General features: G+C 46.0%; 1 protein-coding gene across 3 annotated transcripts in view; it reads right to left on the reverse strand.

Moving 5' to 3' along the window:
- LPIN3 (lipin 3) overlaps positions 1-24,254 on the reverse strand; it is a 679,959-nt gene that overhangs the window by 540,911 nt on the left and 114,794 nt on the right. For all 3 annotated transcript variants that reach the window (XM_069652299.1, XM_069652298.1, XM_069652300.1), the window contains exons 2-3: positions 2,361-2,561; positions 2,164-2,259 (exon numbers count right to left, since the gene is read on the reverse strand). In XM_069652299.1, coding sequence (XP_069508400.1) covers positions 2,164-2,259; positions 2,361-2,552 — 288 coding nt within the window. In that variant the 5' untranslated portion in view covers positions 2,553-2,561. The remainder of the gene's footprint in view (positions 1-2,163; positions 2,260-2,360; positions 2,562-24,254) is intronic.

The raw sequence follows: 24,254 nt of genomic DNA on the forward strand, positions 1-24,254 counted from the left end.
AAGACCGGTATGTGTTGAAGTCAAGGTTGCTAGCAGTAACATTGTATAACTAGTGCTGGAACAAAAATTGTTAAACGCGTGTGATGAAAGACGCAAGTGAAGCTAAAATGTTGATGAATGTTTGAACTAGTGGTCCGGCACTGTGGAGGTGCTCAATCGAAGGTCTCTGTAAGGTATCCCGCCAAGAGAAACAAAAGTAGAAGATTTCTGAGAATAATTGTATGATTTTGATCGAAGTGATCCTGCAACGGTTTAAGCAAAACCCATCGCACATTCGTCTTTGATTTTAGTAAAAAGAGGATCCGAGCCTGAACGAGGGAGGTCCATTGTGCAAGCCCGAATGAGGGACACTAAATGTAAACCTTGAGATATCAAGAGGATCCGTGCCCAAATGAGGTTGCCTGTGGTCCGAGCCCGAACGAAGGAGCCCAAGTGTGAACAGTGCGATCAAAGGAGTTCTCAGCTTGAAGAGGGAGACCCATGATGAACATTGAAAGCGAGAATTTATGCATGTGAAAATCTTGTTAGGAACTGAACTTTTAGGCTTGCTTTGTTATGACAGACCCTCTTGCAGTAAGAGACTGTTATTGAAGAGGCTTTGGCAGAAGGCCTGATGTCTGTGCTTTGAACTGTATCCTCGTGGCAGAGAAGTCAGTGTGTGCAAAGCTTGAACGTGCCACCTTGCCCGTGCTGAAAACGTGGGTAATGGAAGCCAACTGCTCAACCGTCGTGACATATTTCTTGAACACTTTCGTTTTTGCATACACCATTGTCCCACACCCGTTTGTATTTAGAAGTAAGGATTGGCAATAGGTTATTAGTACAGGCCCTTTTATTTGACAGACTTGACTAGGACGGCTTTATTATTATTTGATGGTTCGTAGCTTGCTCCTATCCTTTGCTTTAGCTTTCGATAGGCGTTAAACCAACCCATTTGAAGTTCAACAAACACCCTTGAACTGTGATCACTTGTGTCTGTCTTCACTATTTGATACCATGCCTTCCCTTACACTTTGTAGTCAAGAATGGTTCCTTTATTCTTTTTTATTCTTGGCTTTCAAAATAAAGTCTTCTATAAATTGCAACCTGCAGATGAGGCACGGATATTTTAAGCATCCAAGACTCTAAATGGCCCTTTAGTTTTGTGCCATCTTGGTATCTGATTGGACATCTTGTGGGCTCAAGAGTGTTCAAAAACTATTTGCATCCAAATACAAGCTTGCACCTGTAACTCTTTGGAAGGACCAATTTAAGTGGCATGAGACTTGTGCGCTGAATATTGTGCTCACCTATGGGGACCTTGTGGGCATCGCCCATCTAGATTCTTCACCACCAGTAACATAACATGGCATATTTGTAAAGCATACATTCCCCCTCGAAAGGGGCATCTTGGCTCTATTAACAGATGCTTACTGTTACACAACGTAATGGTACTCATTTTATCGACCTCAGAAGGATGAAGGGCTCAGTGGACCAGCTGGGATTCGGGATTCAAACCTGTGACCAGGAGCTCAAACACAGGCTCTTGTAATGGATGCATTAGTCAACTGAGCCAGAGACCCGGCTTTATGGACATCATACAAGTAGTACATTCATAATTCACAATCTCGTTATTGGACATCTAACCAAAACATAATTGAACAAAGATATTCAACTAGGCAAATTTCAAGTGTTCCAAAGTCCACAGCAATTAATCACATTTGTTTCTGCCTTATCTCACGTATCCACTGGGTCACAAAGATGGTATTTGCTATAGCGCGATCCAAAAATGTAGCTTTTGCAATGTAATGGTTTCTAAATGTTGCATTGAATTGAATCCTGAACTCTTTAGGGAGCCTTGATTAGATAATCAGATGACTATTTAAATAGTACAAAGTACTCCTTTTCAGAGCATCTGCAGAAGTAACTTTTAATTACAGACTACCACTAGTATCTTTCTTCCACATACCAATGGCATCAGACACTTCAATAAGGTAAGGTCATTCAAACAGCATTTCCCTCGTGCATTTCAGGGGATTCCCACGTATGCCTTATCAGTCTCAAAATGTTTTCCAAAATTAATTTCATGAAAAACTTTTTTCTGTGACAATTCACAATGAGTCCTGGGAGTAGATGGCCTTCTTGTTTTAGTCTATCCTCCTTTATCTTCTGAAATGTACTCACCTCGTGTGTTTCGGTCTCCTGAACAAAGAAAGCCTCTCCATTGTCCCCCAGTTTCATGTGCAATTCCACTGGCTCCCCATTAATCTCAATATCAACCTACCAAGAGAAAGGTGAAATTAAAGACAAGAATCATTAAACATGAGGATGCCGGAGTGGTCATTGGAGAAGAAAGACCATAGAAATGATTGGTCACTTACCACCTTCTCTCTGGAGCGCAGGACACCCAACTTCCCAAAGCGCACATGAAATGGTGAACACTGGAATGTGCCATCACACTGCCGCACCACCAGCACATCGATGCAGCCAGATAACGTTGCAGGGTTTAGGCCACGGTATAGTTCTTTCACAGTCACAAACACAGTCTCTGCAAGCTGTCCAACGTAGTTCATTGTCTGCGACTAAAAAGAAAGTGGATACTCGTGAAAACGGGCCTATATAAACTATTAATAAAGCATTCCTAACACAGAGCTGAATGCTGTGTACACTGCGCAACCACCTTAGAGGCAGGAACATTGTCAGATTTATAAACAATTTAAGGACTGGATCCTAATGTCTTGTCTAAAGATTTTGTGTTAAAGATTTCCCATTACTAAATCGGTAATAGTGCGCTGTATTTTTTACTAATAAAATAATTCCATAAACAGAACCTAATGCAATTTACATCAAGCTTCTACTAACAAAAACCCTCCAGAAAAGCAGATGACCCAGCAAAACTCCCATGTCAGCTAATACCTAGAGAAATTCATCTCCAGACAACCTGTGTACTTTGTGAAGAGGAATAACATCATACACGAGACCATTCACAGAATCAGACAAAAAGGGGTGTGAGTGGAGACACCAACATCCATATTTAATGTAATGCCGTGCAAGTAGGTCTTTTATGGTGAAACATCTGCAATTGTGGTGCTAGGGTCTGCAAGAGGGGGTGGTTGTTGGGTCAGTGGAAGTAGACCGAAAGGGAGAGGTGATGCACAAACATGATTTACTGATGAGTGCAGATTTGTTTTGTCTGTTCATGCGAGTTTCTAGGGAGGTAGACACAAGGGTTTTATGTTGCCATATAGGCCGCAGGTATGATGCTCGGTTTTGTGATAATGAGATTCACCCAACAAGTATGGGTAGGTCTAGGAAGGCAACACAGTGGGATGATAGAACAAATAAGAGTGGGGAGACTGTTGCAAATGTTATATGACGGAGAACGGCCCGCTTGGTGCCAGCCGCTGCGGATAATCCACCAAACGAACCGACATAACAGTCATTCATTTGACCACATTTAACTTTTGCAACATGAAATGCATTAGAGCTATCCAGGACTTACTCCTACTATTCACTGGAGATTTTGACATCAGCCTCCTAAAATATGAATATATTCTATGAACCCACGTGATATGCTTTCAACATAAAACAATGATGTTAACTCATGATTTTTAAACTGCCCTTTTGAAAGTTTATCCCTTAAACAGATTTGGATGTTTTAAGTGCTAGGCAACAACTTGTATTATTCCTATTCATTTAACGATGTAAACTCCTCTTTGTCCTCCAATACCAATCGTCCAACAAAATACGCCATACTTGTGCCATTGCGGCTGTAGTTGCAATATAGCTTATATTCAACTGCATATCATTATTTGCTTGTCCAATGGGGAGAGACCAACGCCATCTTGATGATCTGGGGCCTGAGGTTCTGATAATCAGCTATAAGCATCTATTCTGCTGCCCGGATCCAAGTTAAGCTTGTCCATTTGCAAATATTATCTCAGATTCTTATCCTATCGTTCGTTGATGTACAGCAATATCATATATACAGCATGCTCATTGTAAACATACTTAGAAATCCAATAGGGCCCACCCACTTCCTTTATTGCTCTGAGCATCGTGAGGACTTTTCCCAGTCTACTAATCCTACCATAGGCATGAGTTTATCATTGCATTTGCTTCAATGAATAAAGAACATTCAAAGCAATGAAATCAAAGTTTAAAAACAAACGGGGGGGCGCTGTTGCGCACGACAGACATGGCTGCCTGATTAGAGTGCTCCAGCCCGAGAACCATCCGTTACACAAATAAATACTAATTCGGAGCTTGCTGCAGGGTACCGAACACGCTGAGATGTGTCATAGGTGTCGAACCACCTACACGGAAAATCCTGAAACGATGGTGCCTGGGCTGAGGAGATACGCGACCCAGTGTTTTCGGCGGGGAAGAGCTGTGGCGCGCACTGATCCCGAAACCAGAGAATTGCAGCCGTGAGCCGCTGACGATCTGGCCGTGAGGAGCATAGAGAGGAAGGCCTACAAGGATGCAGTGGACAACGACCGGAGTTGCGGTGGTGTAACCCGATCTAGATAGCCTACACTACCTCCCTTCTACATCCTAGCTAGATCCGGACGCGGAGGGACCAGGTCAGCGTTACAGCTGCCAGGAGGGGGCTGCTCCCCTCACGCCGCCTTGTCAGAGTGGAGCGTCCGAGCGCTGGCGGAGTGGAGTCCCCCGCGTCTGTGGGGCCTGCGGCTTGGGTGGGCAACGCCGGCGCAGAGCGGCCTCCGAGCAAGTCGGCCTCCTTGTGCGGCGAGGCGGTGGGGGACACAAGGCTCCTTTTTTGATTTGAAATTGGCAACTTGCTGGACTGTTGAGCGGACTATACTGCTGAGGCAGTAGGAGACAGCCGAGCTGCGGCTGGAGTCGGCGGTGACACTGCTGCGGGAGGCGGGCGTCTTCCTGCGAATCATACGGAGGCCCCGAGGAGTGGTCACGGCGCATAACGAACGTTACGAGCTGGACACCAGGCTGGGTGCGGGTCAGGGTGGCGTGGCTGCACTCAAGCCCATTGAAGGCGAGCGTTGCTGGGCCGCTGCTTATATGAACCCTACAGTGCTGGGACCAGCTCGAGCAATCGGGCCCACAAGTAAGTGTATCCCATGCTTGTTGGCGTCTGCTTAACCAATTGCTAATATCATAAGCAATCAATGACCACTGAGACATTTAATTGGGCTCCAGACAGGCTGGTGCTTTTGGCGGACACCTGGCGAAGGGCGCACAGTCGGCTAGCCTTCATACCCTGAACCTAGAAACGTGGGAGAGCCCAATCCATTGGCAAAGGTGGGCGGGCTGAGGTATCGCCTACACTGGACTTGGCGGACAGCCGCGATTCCGGCAAGGTGGCTTGGTGGCACTTCGTGGTTCGGAATAATCTAATATCCTAGTACCCCAAACTACGGCGGTAAACACTACCTCCTGGGACTGCCCGGGGTAGACCGCCCAACGACTCCAGGGCCATGGTGAACACAAGGAAGCAAGACAAAATGGCAGAGGGAGCGAGCGCCAAGAAGAAAGGGCCGATGGATTCAATTACAAGCAGTCAGGCAGGAAGCAATGAGCTTGAAGCAACATCAGCGGCTAAGCCTATGCCCAGTGCAGAGAGCGCAGACAGAGTTGAATACCTGACCAACATAGTCCAAAATGGTTTCCTATCACTGAGTATGAAGCTGGACGACATCGTAACGACCATTGGAACATTGAAGACCACAGTTGACAAGCATGACCTGAGACTAACTGAGGCAGAGAACAGAATTGGAACGACCGAGGACATGGTTGCTCGCCATGATCAGGACATTGCCCAGCTCAGAGAGAGCCTGAATAAATTACAGAACAAGTGTGAGGACTTGGAATCGCGCTCAAGAAGAAACCACGTGCGCATCATTGGTGTTCGAGACATTTGGCAAAGACAAAATGGAAGTACGAGTGGAAACACTCCTCAAAACCCTGTTTGGAGCAGACTCCTTTTCAGAACACTTCCTGATTGAACGTGCACACCGCACGCTGGCCCCGGTGCCGAAACCTGGGGCACCGCCCCGCACAATTATCGCAATAATGCTCAACTATAGGGATAGAGACACGATCCTTCGGATGGCAAGAGAACTTGGGACACTGCAATATGAAGACAGCCGCATACATATCTACCCGGATTTTGCCACTGGGGTTCAGGCAAGTCGAAGGTCATATGAACCAATTAAAAAACTTTTAAGAGCACGACAGGTCCCATATGCACTAATTGTCACGCTCACCTGGTCTCCACGGGGGTGTAGCACGTAGTCGTATGACCGATATCTGTACTGGCATAGTTATGATGGTATGATGGTGTCTTTTCCCCTGGTATCTCCCCAGGAGGCGTTAGCCTGCAATGTTGAAACAAGATGTTAGCTAATGAGTGGGTTGGTCCCACTTCCTGCAACCTTCTGATCCCCGACTCCTCTCCTGCTCACCTTTGAGTTTGGTGAGGTAGGCTCTCCGTCCTGCTTGACCTTCAGCAGGGGCGCAGTAGGCTCAGTCTTTCTCTGGGCACAGTTACTTCACTGTTCCCATGCAAGTCTCTATCCCAATGACAGCTTGGTATAGATGCTCAAGTCTTGTTCCAAGGTTTAAACGTGTTTTGTCTTTCTTGCAGATGCGGTCTCGTACGGAAGGTAAGAAAAAAGGATTGACTCCCCTAGAATGCTGAACTGGTTGTCTCCAGGTGAGTATGAGCGCGGATGAGTGGCGCTGGATGGCTGAACAATTGTTCGTTTTTGTATTGTGCGCGACAAACCTGCTGTTTTCTGTTCCCTTTTTGCAGGCGCGGCCCCAAGATGAAGAATGGAAGAACCGCTCCGAAGTAACCCGGAGGAATGCAGAAACCCAAGTGAGTATTGGATGCCTGCGCAGAAGTCCTTTTCCAACGGGGGCGGCGCTCGGAAGTCCAGCTGGAGACGGAACCGATGGACGGAATTGCAGGTAAGGCCTTTGTCGCTGAACTAACACCTGTTCCTCTCCTTTTCTTCTTCCAGACACCGATGGATGGAAATCTCGGACGGCGTGGCTGCAGAAACTCGAGGACAGAGCAGACACGGTGAGCGTTACGCTGCAGGAGTGCAGAATAACGCGAAGCGTGTTCTGCCTGCAGGGTGTGGCTTAAATAGCCTTGCAAGTAGTCCCAGGTAAAGTAGTCTCTTTACCACACCCTGTCTCTCAGGAAAAGTAGTCCCTCTGCCACACCCTGGATATACAGAATGCTCAGCCTCACTAGGCAGATTAAAAATAGTTCCATAAGTTCAACCCATTTCATGAGCCTGGCGCCAACGGCGCCAGGACTGAGTCCATGAGGCTCTGGGGCACTTCCTTGGGGGCTGACAAGTCCTTCTGGGTGACAGGGACTCAGGTGGGCCCAACAGCTCCAGGGGTCTTGGAGCACGCATCATGACACTAATATTCCCGGCCAAGCTGTGAATCCAGTATGGAGGAAGGGCACACTTCTTTGAGACTCCTGCTGCAGCCTTGGCCTATGTGGAGGCCACCATTCCGCTGCCCCCCAGGGGCCGTGGACCGGACCAGAACGGAGGGCGCCCGCCTGCAGTGGAGGACTGAAACTTGGCTGGGTAGCTCACTCCATACAAGTAACCATTGGTGTTTCGGAAGTGTTTGGCCCCCGTGAGGGCTCCAAGTAATGTTAACCGGGTCGTGAGCCCGGTCGGGTAGCCTTGTGACGGCAACAAAGCACCGTCAGGAATGTTGCTAACAGTTACCAGGGTCCATCGTAAAGTTGGGGCAGATGATGTGGGTGGAGGAGGAGGGGGAGATAGGGAGAGTGGGGATGTTTTGCATTATCGCAACCACCTAGACGAGTTTGAGCCTGGGGGGAAGGTATGCATTGATGGAAGTTGTAGGTCAATTGAAATATGGTCTCGCAGACACTGGCGCTACTCAAATGTTGGTTACTGGCAAATTCATGGTCACTACAGTATAGTACAATATGTATGCATAAAAAATGGGTGACGGGTTAAGGATAAGACTAATGTCATGGAATGTTCGAGGCCTAAATAATCCAAAGAAGGCCAGGAAGGTCGGTAATTATGTCACCAGACATGGGCCTCACAATTTAATGTTGCAAGAAACACACGCACAGAGCTCGGTCAATGAGAAAATACTGGCAAAATGGGGCAAACTGCGCTACTACACGACTATTCATCACAGTCCAGAGGGGTCTGCACCCTTATACATAACTCGCTGGGTTTTCTTGCCAAGGACCACCTGGCAGACCCGATGGGTAGGTATGTACTAGTCTGGGGGAAGATAGCAGGGAACCAAATAACCTTGTTAAACACCTATGGTCCCAACCTGGACAACCCCTATTTTTACTTGCATATGCTCGAGATTCTTATCAAGCACTGTTTTATGGAGAGGGGACTTTAACGTTGTACTAGATCAGACCCTGGATAGATCTGCCAAAGTAACCAGGCCACCTTCTAAGGCGGCATTAACTCTAACTCGTAACTGTCCCTGCTTGACGCCTGGAGAGTGCACCATCCAGCCAATAAGCAGTATACATTCTACTCTTCTGTGCATGCTAGTGAGTCACGTATAGACTATTGGTTTGTATCCTGGAACATCGCACATGCCCTACAAAATTGCGAAATACTCCCCCGCACACTATCTGATCAATCCCCGGTGATATTAGAGATCATTCTGAAAGATGCCCCTAGACCAACCAGGAGATGGACCATGCCTCGAGACATACTAAAAGACCCGAATGTCGTTGAAACATTACATGCTGATATTGCCAATTTTTTCACAGATAATATTGGCTCTGTAGATCACATATCGTCAGTATGGGAAGCCTTTAAAGTCTGGGCGAGAGGGGCCCTGATATCCAAGACCACTGGTCTCCTAAGGAATGTGCGCCGCAAACTGGAGGAGGTGGAGAGGGAATTGAACTTACTAGAGGAAACTTATGGTCGCACACATGGCGGGGACACCCTGGCGGAAATACACAAGTCTCTTAGGGATTTTGATCGGCTGGCAGTAAGGGAAGTGCAATATATAGCAGCCCCTACCCGGGCTCACAGATAAGGAGAGGGTAATAAGGCAGGGAGAATGCTGGCAAATCTGGTAAAACATGAAAAACAAATGACCCCGATCACAACGATCCAAACGGCACAAAATGAGATAATAACAAGCGACCAGGGAATAAATGATATATTTGTTAAATTCTACAAAAATCTTTATGCGAATAGGGATAGGAAATCCCCTGATGAGATTAAAAACTACCTCACTACACTAGACCTCCCTAAACTCCCAGAGGAAAGTAAACTAATACTGGAGCAACCTGCCACGGCAGAGGAGCTCATCGAGGCAATCAAGGGGCTCAAGTCTGGCAAAGCACCGGGCTCAATGGACTGAGTGCTGAATTTTACAAAGAATTTTGGGAAGAATTGGTCTCTGTGATGCTAGAAGTGTGGGGAGAGGCCCTGGGAAAACAAATACTGCCCCTGACAATGCGCAAGGTCATAATCACAGTACTGTCTAAACCACGATGCCCGCCACAAGATATGTCATCCTATAGGCCCTTATCCATGATAAGCGTAGATGCAAAGATCTTTGCGAAGGTACTGGCAAATCACATACTACCCATAACTCCCACGCTGGTGCATGCAGACCAACGCGGGTTCATTCCCCAAAGGTCCACTGCCCTAAATTTTCGTAGGTTATTCGGCATAATGTCACAAATAGACCCAAATAAGCAAGCAGTAGTGGTGTCCCTGGACTCTGAGAAAGCATTTGATTCGGTCTCCTGGGAGTACCTCTTTCTGGTGCTTGAGGCATTCGGGGTGGGCCCCTATTTCATTAAATATGTCAGACTGCTATCAACTGCCCCGGTGCGAAAGTGTGCACGAATAGAACTATATCCGAGTTGTTCGAGCTGGGCAGAGGCACCAGACAGGGGTGCCCTTTTTCCCCCTATCCTTTTTGCCTCAAAAATAGAGCCCATGGCAGCGGCGGTGCGGTCGAGGCATGAAAACAAGGGTATAACGCTGAAAGGAGCCACCCAAATAATATCGCTAAACGCGCACGATACACTGCTATATGTCCGTGAGCCAGACAAAAACATAGTCCCCATCATGGCAGATATTAACGAATTCGCAGAATACTCTGGATATACGGTGAACAATACTAAATGTTCCCGCTCACCCCTTCCACAAAATGCTATGCCCTGACGTGCGGCCTCAAGTGGTCAGAGCGACACATTAGATACCTGGGAGTACTGGTTTCAAGCAGTAGGCAGACCCTATACTCTGACAACCATGACCAGGCGCTACAAACACTCAATACCAAACTACAGGTCTGGAGGCACCTCCCAATCTCATTACACGGTAGAATTGCCATTCTCAAAATGATTGTACTCCCCAAACTACTATATTTATTTGTAAACATCCCTATATGGCCGGGAAAGGAATTTTTTTCCAAGCTTCGATCCATGGCAGTGTCATTTCTCTGGAACGGCAAGGTGGCTAGGTTAAACTGGGAGAAGATGACAGAACCATATGAAACAGGGGGAATAGCAGCACCAGATTTTGAGCTCTACTACATGGTGGCGCAAGCGCAGTTTGCAAAGCATTGGTATGATTAAGCAGACAACTCACCCCATACATGGATAGAGGAATACACCACTATACCCACAGACATTAGATCTGTTATCTTCGATACAAGACATAAGGACGCATGTGAATTTGACCCTGTGAGCTGCACCGTGAGAGCCTGGGGGGCTATATATAACAAATTGAAAATAGAGATTCCATATAACCCGAGATTCCCCTATGGAAATACCCAAACATTCCCCCCCACATTTGACACCAGTATACAGGAGGCCTGGGACCCCGATACAGAGATGAAGGTGGGAGACATGTATATAGATGGGAAGTTCGTAACCCTCGCAGTATTTACGAGAGGTGTGGGAGGAGGTCCGCTCCGAACGCTACAGTACTATCGAATGAGATCTGCATATCAGGCACGTTGGCCATCCTTCCCTGACGAACCCTCCTCCCACACATGTATACAATTGATCACAACACAGGGTGGACTGGGAATCTCCAAATTGTTTAAGACAATTCAGACCCATGTCCCTACGACCAAAAATAGGAAGCGGATATGAAAATGCAAATACCTGATGATAAATGGGGAAGATCTTGTGCGCTTACAAAAAGGGTGTCCCTCAATGCGGGATTGCGCCAAATACAGTTTAAAATTCTCAATAGATTGCACTACACCCCTGCCAAAATTGCTAAATTCACACCTGATGATTCAGGCAACTGCCCCAAATGTGGGTCCCCACAAGCGGGATCCTACCATATGTACTGGGAATGCCCGGTCGTGGCACGGTTCTGGGAGAGGGTTGCAGCTATGCTGACAGATGTCACGCAGATCCCCCCGCATTTGACCCCCCAAAAATACTTGTTCGGAGATATTGGAAAATGTTCTGAAAACATTAGAAGACTGTTTAATGTACTGTGTGTTATTGCCAAGAAATGTATATTGCAAACATGGAAAAGCCCGAACCCCCCTACCATGAACACTTACCTGCATAAATTAACATCTATTAATAAATGCGAGGAACAGTATGTGCTGACTCTACCAGGCACAAGTCGACCAAGGGACATTTGGGGCCCCTTCAGGGCGTACCTATGCGACCTGCTCTGGGCCGGTGAAACAGCCATATAAACTGTAGACTGTTAAACATTTGATGAAGATATTGCTGTATGAAAGACCATATGTTGTGTTGATTGAGTGCCGCTTTAACTGTTGAGACCATCAATAAAGAGATGTTTAAAAAAAAAGTTTAAAAACAAACAAAATCTGGGGGGAAACCATTTTAATGATATTCAATACCTATGGAAGACAGTTTGTGGCCCCGTCTTAAATGATGGGTTGTTTACAGCTATTCACGTCTTTAAAAAAGTTACTTCTAATTTAACCTCGAGGTATCTTTTAGGAGACAGTAACAAAATAATGTCAGCTTTTGGGATATTCATCCAATTGCTGGAAAATTGGGCATACATCAAGTGTAACATTCCAAACATTAAAAGGTCAGTCACAAAACATTACTTACCTTGTTTTGTGAACAAAGGACAGTGTATGACTCGAACACACGCCTAAAAATTACGGATATAATGCATATATGTACCCATAGAACCAACCATGACCCAACGGACAATAATTCTATTTTAGAAGCAGGAAGCCTGTTAAATTTGCATCTCCAGCGGTTACAAATGTATTTTTGTTTGAAACTAATATATGCGGATATGTAGAATGTGTTACAGGAGACACAGGTAACAATCTTAGCTCACCATCACTAAAATCATGCGATTGAGGGCATATCATCTTAGCCTGTACAGTTGCATCTCTACATCACATGCATCTTACTCTTATAGCTGTCCTCTGTGTTCAGATTTGCAAATGTATTTTGGACTCAAACTGCAAGAGCCACACAGAACATCACGCACATCTCTAAATACATGCAGATCTAGTAGAGCAGATCTACGGCATCTTCTCTCGCAATCGCATCCCACAGATAAACCAACATTTAGAGAACTCTAACACTAGCAATCGGGCTGGACTCCGTGGGATGCTTATAGCTCTGCCCCATGCTGGTGTCATTGGAGGAAGCAAAACCTGGGCTCTGGCTCTCAGTGCACGAGTCAGCACTACACTCAGCACAACTCAGCTTAGTAGCAGTGAAAGTTTGGAGCACTGCCCTGACCCCCCCCCTTAATTCTGCGGGTAATTTGCATACAAGGCCAGGCCTCGCCAAATCTACTCGACTACCAATATAGTTTGTTTTTATGAAGGTCGAGCGGCATTTGCATAGTACTTGGCTTTGATGGAAAGTACAATGAAATTCTGGGATGTTTCAAACTTAGACATTCGCATGCATTTGTTTGCAGTACATTTCAAATAAAGGTTTCATTGTATGTGACTGGCCTCTGGGTGGAAGTGGTGCGCAAAATAAAGTAAGCTTATGGTGACAACATTTAACAGTAATGTACACGAATACATTAATTTACACAAATGTATCCACAACACCGCCCCCTGTATCTATCACAGAGAATCGCCAATCCTAGTACAACCAGACCCACCAGAAATGCATATACCAACCGAGTCACAGTTCCCAGAGACTTAGAGCTCGTGTTGGAGGCTCCAGCAGCTTCCCGTTCATCACTGCTACTCATTGGAACTCCCCACCACCCTACCTCAGAGGTATAGACTCACACCTAGCTTTTGGCAAAGCTATCAAAACTTTGCTGTTTCTTTGATCGGGCCTTCGACCGCCGCATAGCTCTCTTCTAGGCTAATGGTAACCATATTTGCCTCCTGTAACCTCAATACTGTAATTTATTCATGCAGCAACACTGAAATGCTCACTGTAACCTGGAGCAATGCTGTAACATACTCCCGCAGCAAAACTGTTTTCACGCTCTGGAAGCAATGCACCTTCCCTCTAACTAAGACACATTCATGTAACAGCGCCTCGATGCATCTAGGCTGCTAGTGCACTTTATACATTCAAATAAATAAATAAATAAATAAGCACTAGTCACATTTTTCTCACCCGTTGCCAATGAATCAAGTGCATTTCTCTTAGGTCAAATAAGTAAGGCATACATTACTTACGTAATCTTATTTCTGATGCTCGTTATCTGCTTAGATTCACATGGTATGCATAGGATGACATCTAGTGGTAGTCATGGAGTATTGCAGGACTTAAGGCACGTTGACTGGCCGTGTTTGTAATACTATCCCTTGTGTGATGTGTACTGTACCCATGGACTTTCATGTGTCGCGATCCTTCAGATTGTTTTCTTTCTGATATGAGGGAGATGTAGTGTTTGCGTGAGTACAAGTAGTCAAAGTAGAAAAGATAAAGGTGAAAAACATGTATGCACCTTTAATGCCAGGAGGGGAGAAAGAGGTGTGCACATGTGAATCTAAGCAGATACAAGCAACAGAAATAAAATCATGGTAAGTAATGCATGTACTCCAAGGCTTGTGGAGCTTTTTAGAATCACATGCTATGCATAGATTAGGGAGCAGTATCTGGAGAAGGGGGATGGCTGTTTGAAGGTACAGCAGCAAATATGTCTTGGTACAGCTTGACCCACCTGTGAATCTACTTTAGAGTGTGTATTTAAGTAGTAGTGTTTAAATGTGTGAATGGAACTCCAAGTAGCTGCTTTACAAATTGCATACAATGGAACATTTGCAATGAAAGCTAGAGTAGCCCCCATGCCTTGAGTAGAGTGGGCTCTCAGTGTGAAAGTGAAGTATTTGTTAGATAGTGTGAGTAACTCATGGTGACAAGACAGACAAGTGATCACAGTTCAAGGGTGTTTATTGAAAAATGAATACACTATGCAGGATGGGAAAACGCCTAATCTAAACCTAAATCCAAGATGGGAGCAAGAGTCGACCATCAAATGAAAAATAAGGCAGTTCTAGTGCTGTTGTGTGAAAATAACAGGGCCTATACTAAAACCTATTGCCAAACCTCACAACGAATACAAAAAAGGGGTGTGGGATAGTTCCCAAGGAAAAGCAGAAGTGTTCTCAAATAATATGTCAGGTTGCGCACAGGGTAAGATGGGAGTTTAGAGCACAGAACAGTCTCGGGCTTCTCCAGCACGAAATGACCGTTGAATGGCCAAGTCTCGTTTCCTTTGAAAGTCTCTTGCCTTTGGGGCCTGACGTGTCCAAATAACAAAAACAAAAGTTCCTTAACCAAATGAAAGTTCAGTAGGGTGATAATGAAACGCATATACAAAAGAAACAGGGTCAGTTCAACAAACAACAGTTGTTCTTATCTCACATAACTCATAAAAAAATACATTTTATTCAATAGATCATAAAACATGATAAAACTCAACACTTAAACACTTTCAAGAAATTAGTAGAAGAAGCAAAACTGCTAATGACACAAAAGGACCTACTAAATCAATAATGATCACAGTTTTCTGAATACCGAGATGGATCAGATTTGAAAACCTCTGTGTAAACTCAATACAACCACTAAGGGTAGACTATTTTGTGTATAGAAATTATTTCAGAAAAACACCCGAGTCTTCAAGTAGTCTTGGGAAAATGCCTCGACATGTTTCAGTTCTTTTCCATAGGTGTAGAACTTTCATCAGGAGGATTTACAATTAGGTCACTTCCAAAAGCCATGCAAAATCTCATAATCTGGTAACATAACCCGTGTGTGTTAAACAGAAGATCTGTTGAGAGACAAGTATATGCACCCAAATTGATCTACAAAAAATGGAAAATGATCTTAAGAAAATTCTCTCTTGATATTTTGAAGAAACGGATTGAAGATATTGATAAAGAAATGAAAGAGTTCAGGGAAAACAATACTTTGGAACGCATTGCAAGGATGAAAAAAAGACCTTGCTAGGTTTACTCATCAACGAGCTTTCCCTTACACTACAGAAGGGTATCAAAACCCAGCACTTCAACAAAATAATCAAAATCAACGACATAGACGAGTACGTTTTCGCAATACATCTTACAGCACAACTAATGAGAGTAGTGCAAGCGATCCTGATCAAGGGACCTCGGATGCACCCCCAAATAGGGGACGAGGCAGAGGCAATATGATTTCTAGACAAGGTAGGAACAACCGAAATAATTCAAAAAGGGCTTTTTTACAACAAGGCCCCTCTAGGGGGCAGTGGAGCGATCAACAGAGACAAACTCGCAGCGGGAGCCGCTTTCGGTGAATTTATCGAATTACACCCTAACTGAAGCAGAACAAAAATTGTTAAATAAAGGTCTAGGGTTTATGATCACTAAAACACATGACCCTTTTGAGTTTCGAGCAGAATTCCACAAGTTCATGCGGAAAATCCATATCAAGGAATTTTTTTCCAAACAAACTTTAGACACTATGCTCAATACACCTATCAACCATACCGGTTTGCATCCTCCCTCCAAATTTTATCCTCCTCCACATTCTTTTTCACCAGAGTCCTTAGTTTTTGAAAAACGAGTCCTGGCTGAGGCAGAAAGGCTTGAACATCAGCCCTCTACCGTCTTTCAAAATTTGACCAGAATTGCTGTACTTGCCTTGCTTGTCCTGTGCTCTTTTACTCCACCTTTTATCCCTGTGGGGAAAGGAAAGTGCCATCAGGTATGTGTGGCTCAGGTTAATTGCCTGACTTTGCCTGATCTTCATGTCGGGACAGGTCAGGTAAACCGTTTCATTACAATTCCCTAAACCAGTATTCATGTCTCAGGGGAAAGCGTTTGCGTCAGAAAAGGAAGGAGTTGTAGGGTCGGATAAAGCGGGTGGTAGAGATTCCAGATAGTCTACAGGGTCAAAAAAGGTGATACATGGAATTATAACACTAGGATTAGGGTTTGTGGTGACCTAGGGAGGAGATTCTGTAGACTGTATGAAATAAGGAATTCGGAAAATGATAATCAGAGGGACGGGATTTGTGGGGTAATCTTGAATGGCTGGGATCATGGAATGAACAAAGGGGATTGTGGGAATGGTACCACCCGAATAAGGGTTTCCAGAGGTTTACCTGGGAGAATACCCTCTGTTTTTTCACAATATTGAATAGCAACGTTGGATGCATTTTGACCATCCATTTTGAGATTGTGGATTTGGAAACATGATTTCCTTCTCTACCAGCTGTTATGGAAACAAACATCTGTTTTCCACATTGGTTTAGTTTTGTTTAGGTAGTACATGACTGCTCTCCTTACATCTAGAGTATGGAGGCTTCTTTCTGCAAAATTAGTAGGGTTTTGGAAAATAGCTGGAAGTTCAGTGGATTGATTAACATGGGGCTTGAAGATGAATTTAGGTGAAAAACAAGGATGGGTTCTGTGAACTGCCTTATCTTTGTGAATAGTAATGAAGGGATCTTGAACTGAGAGGGACTGGACTTTCGTATTGACGTGATTGCCACAAGAAAAGCAGTCTTACAAGTTAGATGCCCAAGACTAGCTTTGTGCATTACCAGTGGAACATGAGTTTTGTGAGCACAACATTTATGTCCCACAACCGGGAGGTGGATTTGAAATTTGAGGGAATAATCTTTTTACTCCTTCCAACTGTCTTGGTTCAGGGCCCTCAGCCCAATCTCCTCCTTTTTGATAGGTGTTTCCCGTCTTATTAACTTCCTCCCTCCTCCTGCTACTCCTTCCGCCACCTCATTGGCACCCTAATCTTCCTCCTCTGGCCCCTCTACCACCTGCGCAGGGTGTACCTCCGGCATGTACCCCTCCACTGAAGTCTTTCAAATGTGGCTCCACAGCGCTACTCTCAACTCTCGTTCTGCGGTCAAACACTCCTCTGACATCCGTTACATCCTCGAAGAACTCAACCTAGATGTCCTTGCTCTCAACAAGACATGGTTTACGGCCAGTTCTGTCACGGTATGACACTCTCCTCTCTGTGGGCTACAAGATCCTCTCCGAACTGAGAACTATCCGACCTGGAGGTGGAGTAGCCCTGATCTTCCAAGAGTGGGTTCCGGGCCCCTGTCATCTATAAGCAGGCATACTCCTCCTTTGAATGCCTAGTCTGCAGGCTCTATCTCTCCTGGCCTCTCTCCAACTGTGGCCACCACCTGCAGGCCACCTGGCCAGGTCGCCCTCTTCCTCTCTGAATGGACCAACCTCTCCTCTCTCCTTGCCTCTACTTATCAACTTCTCCTAAGAGATCTCAACATCCACCTGGATGCGTTTAATCCCTCCTCTGGGCTTTTCCACAACCTCTGCGACACACATTTTCCATGCTGCCCTCTGGCCCGATAATCAGCCGGACATACTTTGGATGCTCTCATCACCTCAGACATCTCCCTCTCTAACCCTCTGACCACCTTCTACTCGCCTCTCATCTGAAACTCTCTATCCCTCAGGCAAAGCCACACCCAGCACTGCCACCTACCTTCTCAGTCATTAGGCCCATGAAGCGTATGTCAGTGGATGCCGTTGCCTCTACTTTCTCTGCTGCTCCTACTCCTGTGGCTGACTCACACCCTGACACCGCGTTTTCTAATCTGCATCATTCTATTTTCAACACCCTGGACATCCTGGCCCAGGTCATGAGAATCCAGCTGAAGCCTACCTCCAAGTGCAATTCTTTCTATGATTCTGACCTTGCCGTCCTGAAATGCAAGTGCAGGGTGGCTGAAAGGAAGTGGAGGGCTTTGGGCACATCCTCTGACAAATCGGCCTGCCGCCTGCTCCAAGGGCAATATAGACTGTCCGGTCCAAGATGAGAGCACACATTCAAGCCTGCGTCTCGGAGGCCTCTAACACAGCCAACTCTTTAAAATCTGCAAGGAACTAACCAATCCTGTTGCAGTCTCTACCTCTCCTGTTCCATTACAGACCCTCTGTACGCCTTTGGCCCCTCACTTCTCCGATAAAACTCAGGGCATCCTATCCTCCATCTCCTCTTCCTCTCTCGGCCATCTCTCCTTCCCCTCCTCCTATCTCCTCTTTCTCTCTGAGAACAGCTGACAAGGTTTCTAGACAAGTCCGATTGATTAAAGTTTCGTCCAAACAGGTGCTCCCCGGCTCATCAAGGACCATATTGACACCCTTGCTCCAGCATTCACAGATTTCTCTCATCACTCTTTCACCACTGGATCTTTCCCCTCTCCCCTTAAGCACTCCCTTGTGCACCCCCTTCCTTGTGAAGCCGTCTGCCGATCCTACCTGCCCGTCAAACTATCGCCAATCTCCATCACCCCTTTCCTGGGCAAACTCTTGGTAAAGCTGGCCATCTCCCAGCTTCCTCTACCACACTGAATCTGTTGGTTGTCTGAATGACCATCAGCCTGGCTTCAGATCTTCCAGAGGCCCTTAAAGTGCTCTCCTGAACACCCGGGAGGATCTGCTCTCTAACGTTGATTCCAGCATTAATTCTGTCCTCATCCTCCTCAATCTTTCCTCCGCTTTCGACGCGGTCAACCACGACATCCTGATCAATAGACTCTGGGAACCTGGGCATCACGGATCAGGCTCGTGCATCAGGCTCTGGAGTGGCTGACCACCTTCCTCTTAAACAGCCCATCCTAAATCCAACTTGATCCCTTTCTCTCTGCCACCTCTCTCGCCACCTGTGGCGTTTCCCATGTCTCTATCCTCTCACTCTGGTTTTTTCAACCTATACTTGGCCCATTTGGCCAACCTGATGTCCACCTTCTCCTCTAACTGCAGTGTTCTGTGAATGACACTTAGCTTTCCTTCAGGCTCCCCTAAGCCTCCTCTCCTACCTAGCTCATTCATGACTATCATTCATGACTGTATATCTGCAGTTCAGGATTGGTGCACCTCCAACCATCTCTGCCTTAATGCCAGTAAGACAGATCCTCCTCATTGGGACTCTTGCCTCTGCGTTCCCTCTCTCATTCGGGCTGCCCACCTTAGGCCCTCTTCCTTCTCCTTCCTGCGAGGCAAAAAACCCTTGATGCCATCTTCGACTCCACTCTTTTTCTCTCCTCCCATCTCGGACAGCGCCAAAAATGCCCACTACCAGCTACGCCTCCTCAAAGGGACTCTGCCCTTTCTCACTTTCCCCCAGAAGCTCACAGTCTCCAGAGCCCTGGTTTTCTTTAGGTTGGACTACTGCAACAGCCTCTTTCTTAATTTGCCTTCCTCTGCTCTCCGCCTTCTGCAACTAATCCAGAAAAAGACTGCAAGGCTTATCCCAGGCCACAAGACCAGAGACTATCTCTCCAGCACTGAAATCTCTCCACTGGTTTCTGGCGGCTGCACGGATCAAGTTCAAGACTCTTTGCATTGTCCACAAGGCTTTCTGGGGCCGGGGCCCGCACTACCTCCAATGCTCTCTTCCAAAATACCTTCTTTCTCCAGCCCTTTGCTCAGCTACCTCCAACTCTCTAAGGGTTAGGCGCTTCTCCAGATAGAGAGTGGATTAGACCTCTCCTCTGCAGGTGCCTCCCTCTGGAATGGCCTCCCTGCCCGTCTCAAACTTGAGCCAGACCACCTGAAGTTCCGGAAGCAGCTCAAAACTTTCCTCTTCTCCCCTTTTCCTCTCTTCCCCGCCTGCTGACCTACCCTCTCTTCCCCGCCTGCTGACCTACCCGTCTGCTGTACCGACTGGTTGCTTGGCTACCCTCAGTCTCACTGGGTACCAGTCTCTTTCTTGATCAGTCAACCTTGCGCTGCCTCCGGGCCTACCAATCATTTAGGGGCTGGAACTGGAACCCGTACTGTCCCTTGTTCTCCTTGCACTACCCAGAGCCGCGCTGCCGTGGCTGCACTTAGAGCATTGTTGCCCTGTTTTCCCCTCTCGCCCTTGCACTCCCATCCCCCTACCTTTCCCCTTGCACTTCTCGTTCACGCACTTGCACAGAATGACACAAGGCCTAGTAAGATCATTTGTCTTGTCCTCCCTCTGTCTTCCCTCCCTTTTCTTGCTGCGCCTACATATCATGGATTACTAGAACTTTCCACCATGACACTTTGCTTTGTGATGTAGTGTAAGCAGAGAGTGCTGCTAAATGCACTTTGAATGAATTAAAGACTAAACCAGAGTCTAAAAGGTAAAGCAGATAGTGTACTATATATGAAGGGGGACAGTCAATTGGATTGATGTTGCGTGATTTGCAGCAGATGACAAATAGTTTCAATTTGTTAAAATAGCAGTGTCTTGCATTAGGTTTTTGTGCATCTTTTAGGATGTGCATACACCTTTGTGGAAGTTTTAAATGTCCAAACTCTAGGACTTCAGGAGCCAGTCTGCCAAGTTCAGAGTTTGAGGGTATGGATGGAATGCTGTCCCCTTGTGTTGGGACAGCATGTTGTATGGGCACAGAGGTTTGGTTGCTTTGCACATCGACAGTTTGAATAGGTGTGGAAACCATGGTTGTTGAGCCCACATTGGAGCTAAGAGGATTAGGGTGGCTTGTTCCTGGTGCATCTTGTGGACTATCTTGTTGAGGGGAGGTTTTGGTGAAAGAGCGTAAGCAAATTTCCCTGCCCAGCTCTCCCACAGGGTGTTTCCCTTGGACTTTGGTTGGGAAACCTGGATGCCAAGACTTGCATTGTGCATTTTGCTGTGTTGCAAACAGATCTAGATGTGGTTACCCACATTGGGTGAAGACATTGTGCAAAATCTCTGCGTGAACTTGCCACTCGTGTTCTGTGGGAAGATGTAGATTTCTGCTTAAAGTGTCTGCTAGTGGCTTGTGTTCCCCTGGAACGTGTTGCGACAATAGGAAAATGTTGCATTTGAGAGACCATTTCTAAATCTTTTGGGCCAACCTGGACAACTTCGAGTGTCTCACCCAGTTTGTTGAGTTCGAACATGCAGTATTACTGTCTGTCAGGACTAGGACAGTTTGTTCTGCTAAGTGGTTTTAAAAAGCTTGTAAGGCTTTTCGGACTGCTAGCAACTCTAGTAGATGGATGTGATTTATTGCTGTTGATTGGGTCCACATGCAATGTGCAGTGTGATGAAGGTAATGTGCTCCCCACCCTGAGTGTGAGGCATCTGTAGTGAGAGTGGCCTGCACTGGTGGGTTGAAAAAGTTGCCTCTTTACCATATTTTCTTTGGCCCACCAGAGTAGCGAGCCTGTATAAAGGGCTGTGAAACGACCACTAGATCGTCCACTGGCCGCTTACCCGAGACCATTGTTTTGCTAGCCACTCTTGCACCCAACGCATGCGCAGACACGCATGTGAGAACAGATATATGCAAGAAGCCATCATCCCGAGCAGGCGTATTACCTTGCGCACCCTTATCTGAAGGGGCACATAATGAGGTGCTTAACAGCATGCCCTGGACTCTTCCGTTTGAGGGAAAAACTAAGCCCTCTTGTGTTTTTATTAGTGCTCCCAGGAATTGTTTTGTTTGACTTGGGCGGAGACTCGATTGCTTCTTGGAACAATAGATTGTTGCTGAAGTGTTCTTTTGACACATCTGTGATGTTTCTCCTGTTATGAGCCAGTCTAGATAAGGGTACACTGGGATTGATTGCCTCCTCAGGAGAGTTGCTACCACTGCTAGGACTTTGGTGAACACCCTTGGCGCTAATGAAATGCGGAAAGGGAGCACTATGTACTGATGGTGGGTATTTCCTAGTTGGAAGCGGAGGTACTTTCGGTCCGCTGGTAGCATTGGAATATGAAATTTGCCCAAGGGTGGGGCCCTTGAAATATGTGCCTTTGGGAAACCTTTATTAAAGATAATTATTGGGTAGCACAGGACTTTGCTTTGACTTGTAGATCTATGGTCAATACGGAGGTGGGGCAGCTGGTCAAGGATTCAGATTTGTCCTTGATCATTGGCCAACTTGCTGCCACTTGGTCTGCAGGCCAATATTATCTTTAAGTGCAAACCCGTGTATTGGGCAGTGGTGCTGCGGCAATTGTTTCTTTACATTTGTGTTATGGGTACTATCCCTAGCACTTGGCAGCAGTCTGTCCTAATCCCCGTCTACAAGAAGGGTCCCCGGCATTTTCCAGACAATTGCAGATTCCTGAGAATGCTGGACAGTGCCTCTAAAATATTTGCAAAGATGTTATACGAGGCACTTACAATGAGTAAAAAATTGTGCTCTTCTTAATCTCACTCAGACCGAATTTAGGAAGAGCTGCTCAACGAGCCATCCCTTGTGGGTCTTGCGTACGTTAATTTTGGACACCTTATTGGCTCCCGACAGGCACTGTATTTGTGCTTTTTAGACTGTAGCTCAGCATTTAACCGTGTATATCGACGGTACTTCGATCTAAACTGGAGAGCTGGGGCATAGACTACTAAATTGCTGCATACAGATACTGAGATACAGATTCGCTTGTCACAAACTTGCAATCTGGGGCCCTTCATTTCCACAAATGGAGGAATAAAAGCAGGGTTGTGTGCTTGCCCCCACTTTATATAACTTGTATGTCTCCAACTTTTAAGAACATTTAAGATCACTGAACAATCGTCCCCCCCAGATTCGGCACTGAGGCTATTCACTGCCTCACTTATGCCGATGACAGTTATCTTTTGACCATATAGCTGTGGGGTTGCAACGCTCTTTAGAGGCATTGGCTGTTTATCTGCGAGAAAATGGCCTCAAGGAAAATATTTCCAAGACAAAAATCGGGAAGCGAGCATATGGCGCTCTGAATTAGGTCTGTAAAATAGATGGCCAGCCCCTGGAACAAGTATATAAACATAAATATCTGGGCATGACATTTAAAGCCTCGAAAGATCAGTCCCATATGGGAGAGATTGTTTCCAGCAAGGCATTGAATAAATGGCTTGCTCTTATGAGTATTGTCAATAAACTGGATGGGGGAGGGGTTGATTGAGGCCAAGCTGAAGGTCTACAGGTAATCTATTGTTACAGGGATAATGCATGCCCTGGAGGTACTCCCGGACAGTTCTGTTGGCTGGTTAGAACAGCTTGAGTTGAAAATTCTTCGCTCGTTGTTGGGTTAGCCCTGTTCAGTACCAGTGCAGGCAGTTAGGCTTGAGCTTGTCTACAGTCGCTGACCTCATTGTGGAAACTTTCTGCCTGTCGGCTGTGGGCTAAAATTACCTTAGATGTAAATTGTGAGCCAAATCTTTTGAACCACACAGTGGAACACTCAACGAGGGTGTCCCGGAGTATGTGGTTTTGTGGGTTGGCGAAAACTGTGTTGACCCATTTCTCGGCCATTGGACTGAGTGTTGTCCCTACGTCAATGATCGAATTCCACCTAGCCAAAATTGAGGAAAAGATGCAAGTCTAGGACCACGCTTTAGGTACTGATCAATTGGCACTACGTTCCAGATATGTACAATACACCAACCAAGGCCGGCCAGGGGATAGCCCTTGTAGCTATTAAATACTGCTTTCCTGGATTGGTACATTTTGTACGTTACCTAAGGCTTGATATTTTACCAGTGCTGGCCCACAATGGGGACTGGATATGGATACCGGAACACATAGAATCTGCAGGCTATGCAGGGACACAACTGAGACTGCCCAGCATATCTTGACTCAGTATCCTAGACTTCAATCCATGTATGACAGGGGATAGGCACTATACCGAAATATAAGCTCCGATCAATTCTGGAGTCTTCTGTATGGGGCAGAATCTCTTGTCCTTACTGCTGGGGTGTACCACATTTGGGAAAAGGTGAAAACCAGATTAAGTGATTGAGCTTCTTTAGTCATTGTGGTCCTTTTCCTAAAATGGACTTAAAGGACTTTAATATTTTTGTTATATACATGAAATGCGTGTTTTAAATTTGTATGTCAATTCT

The sequence above is a fragment of the Ambystoma mexicanum genome, chromosome 3p (genome assembly GCF_040938575.1).
Source record: "Ambystoma mexicanum isolate Mex_15411 chromosome 3p, UKY_AmexF1_1, whole genome shotgun sequence".
Taxonomy (NCBI): Eukaryota; Metazoa; Chordata; class Amphibia; order Caudata; family Ambystomatidae; genus Ambystoma; species Ambystoma mexicanum.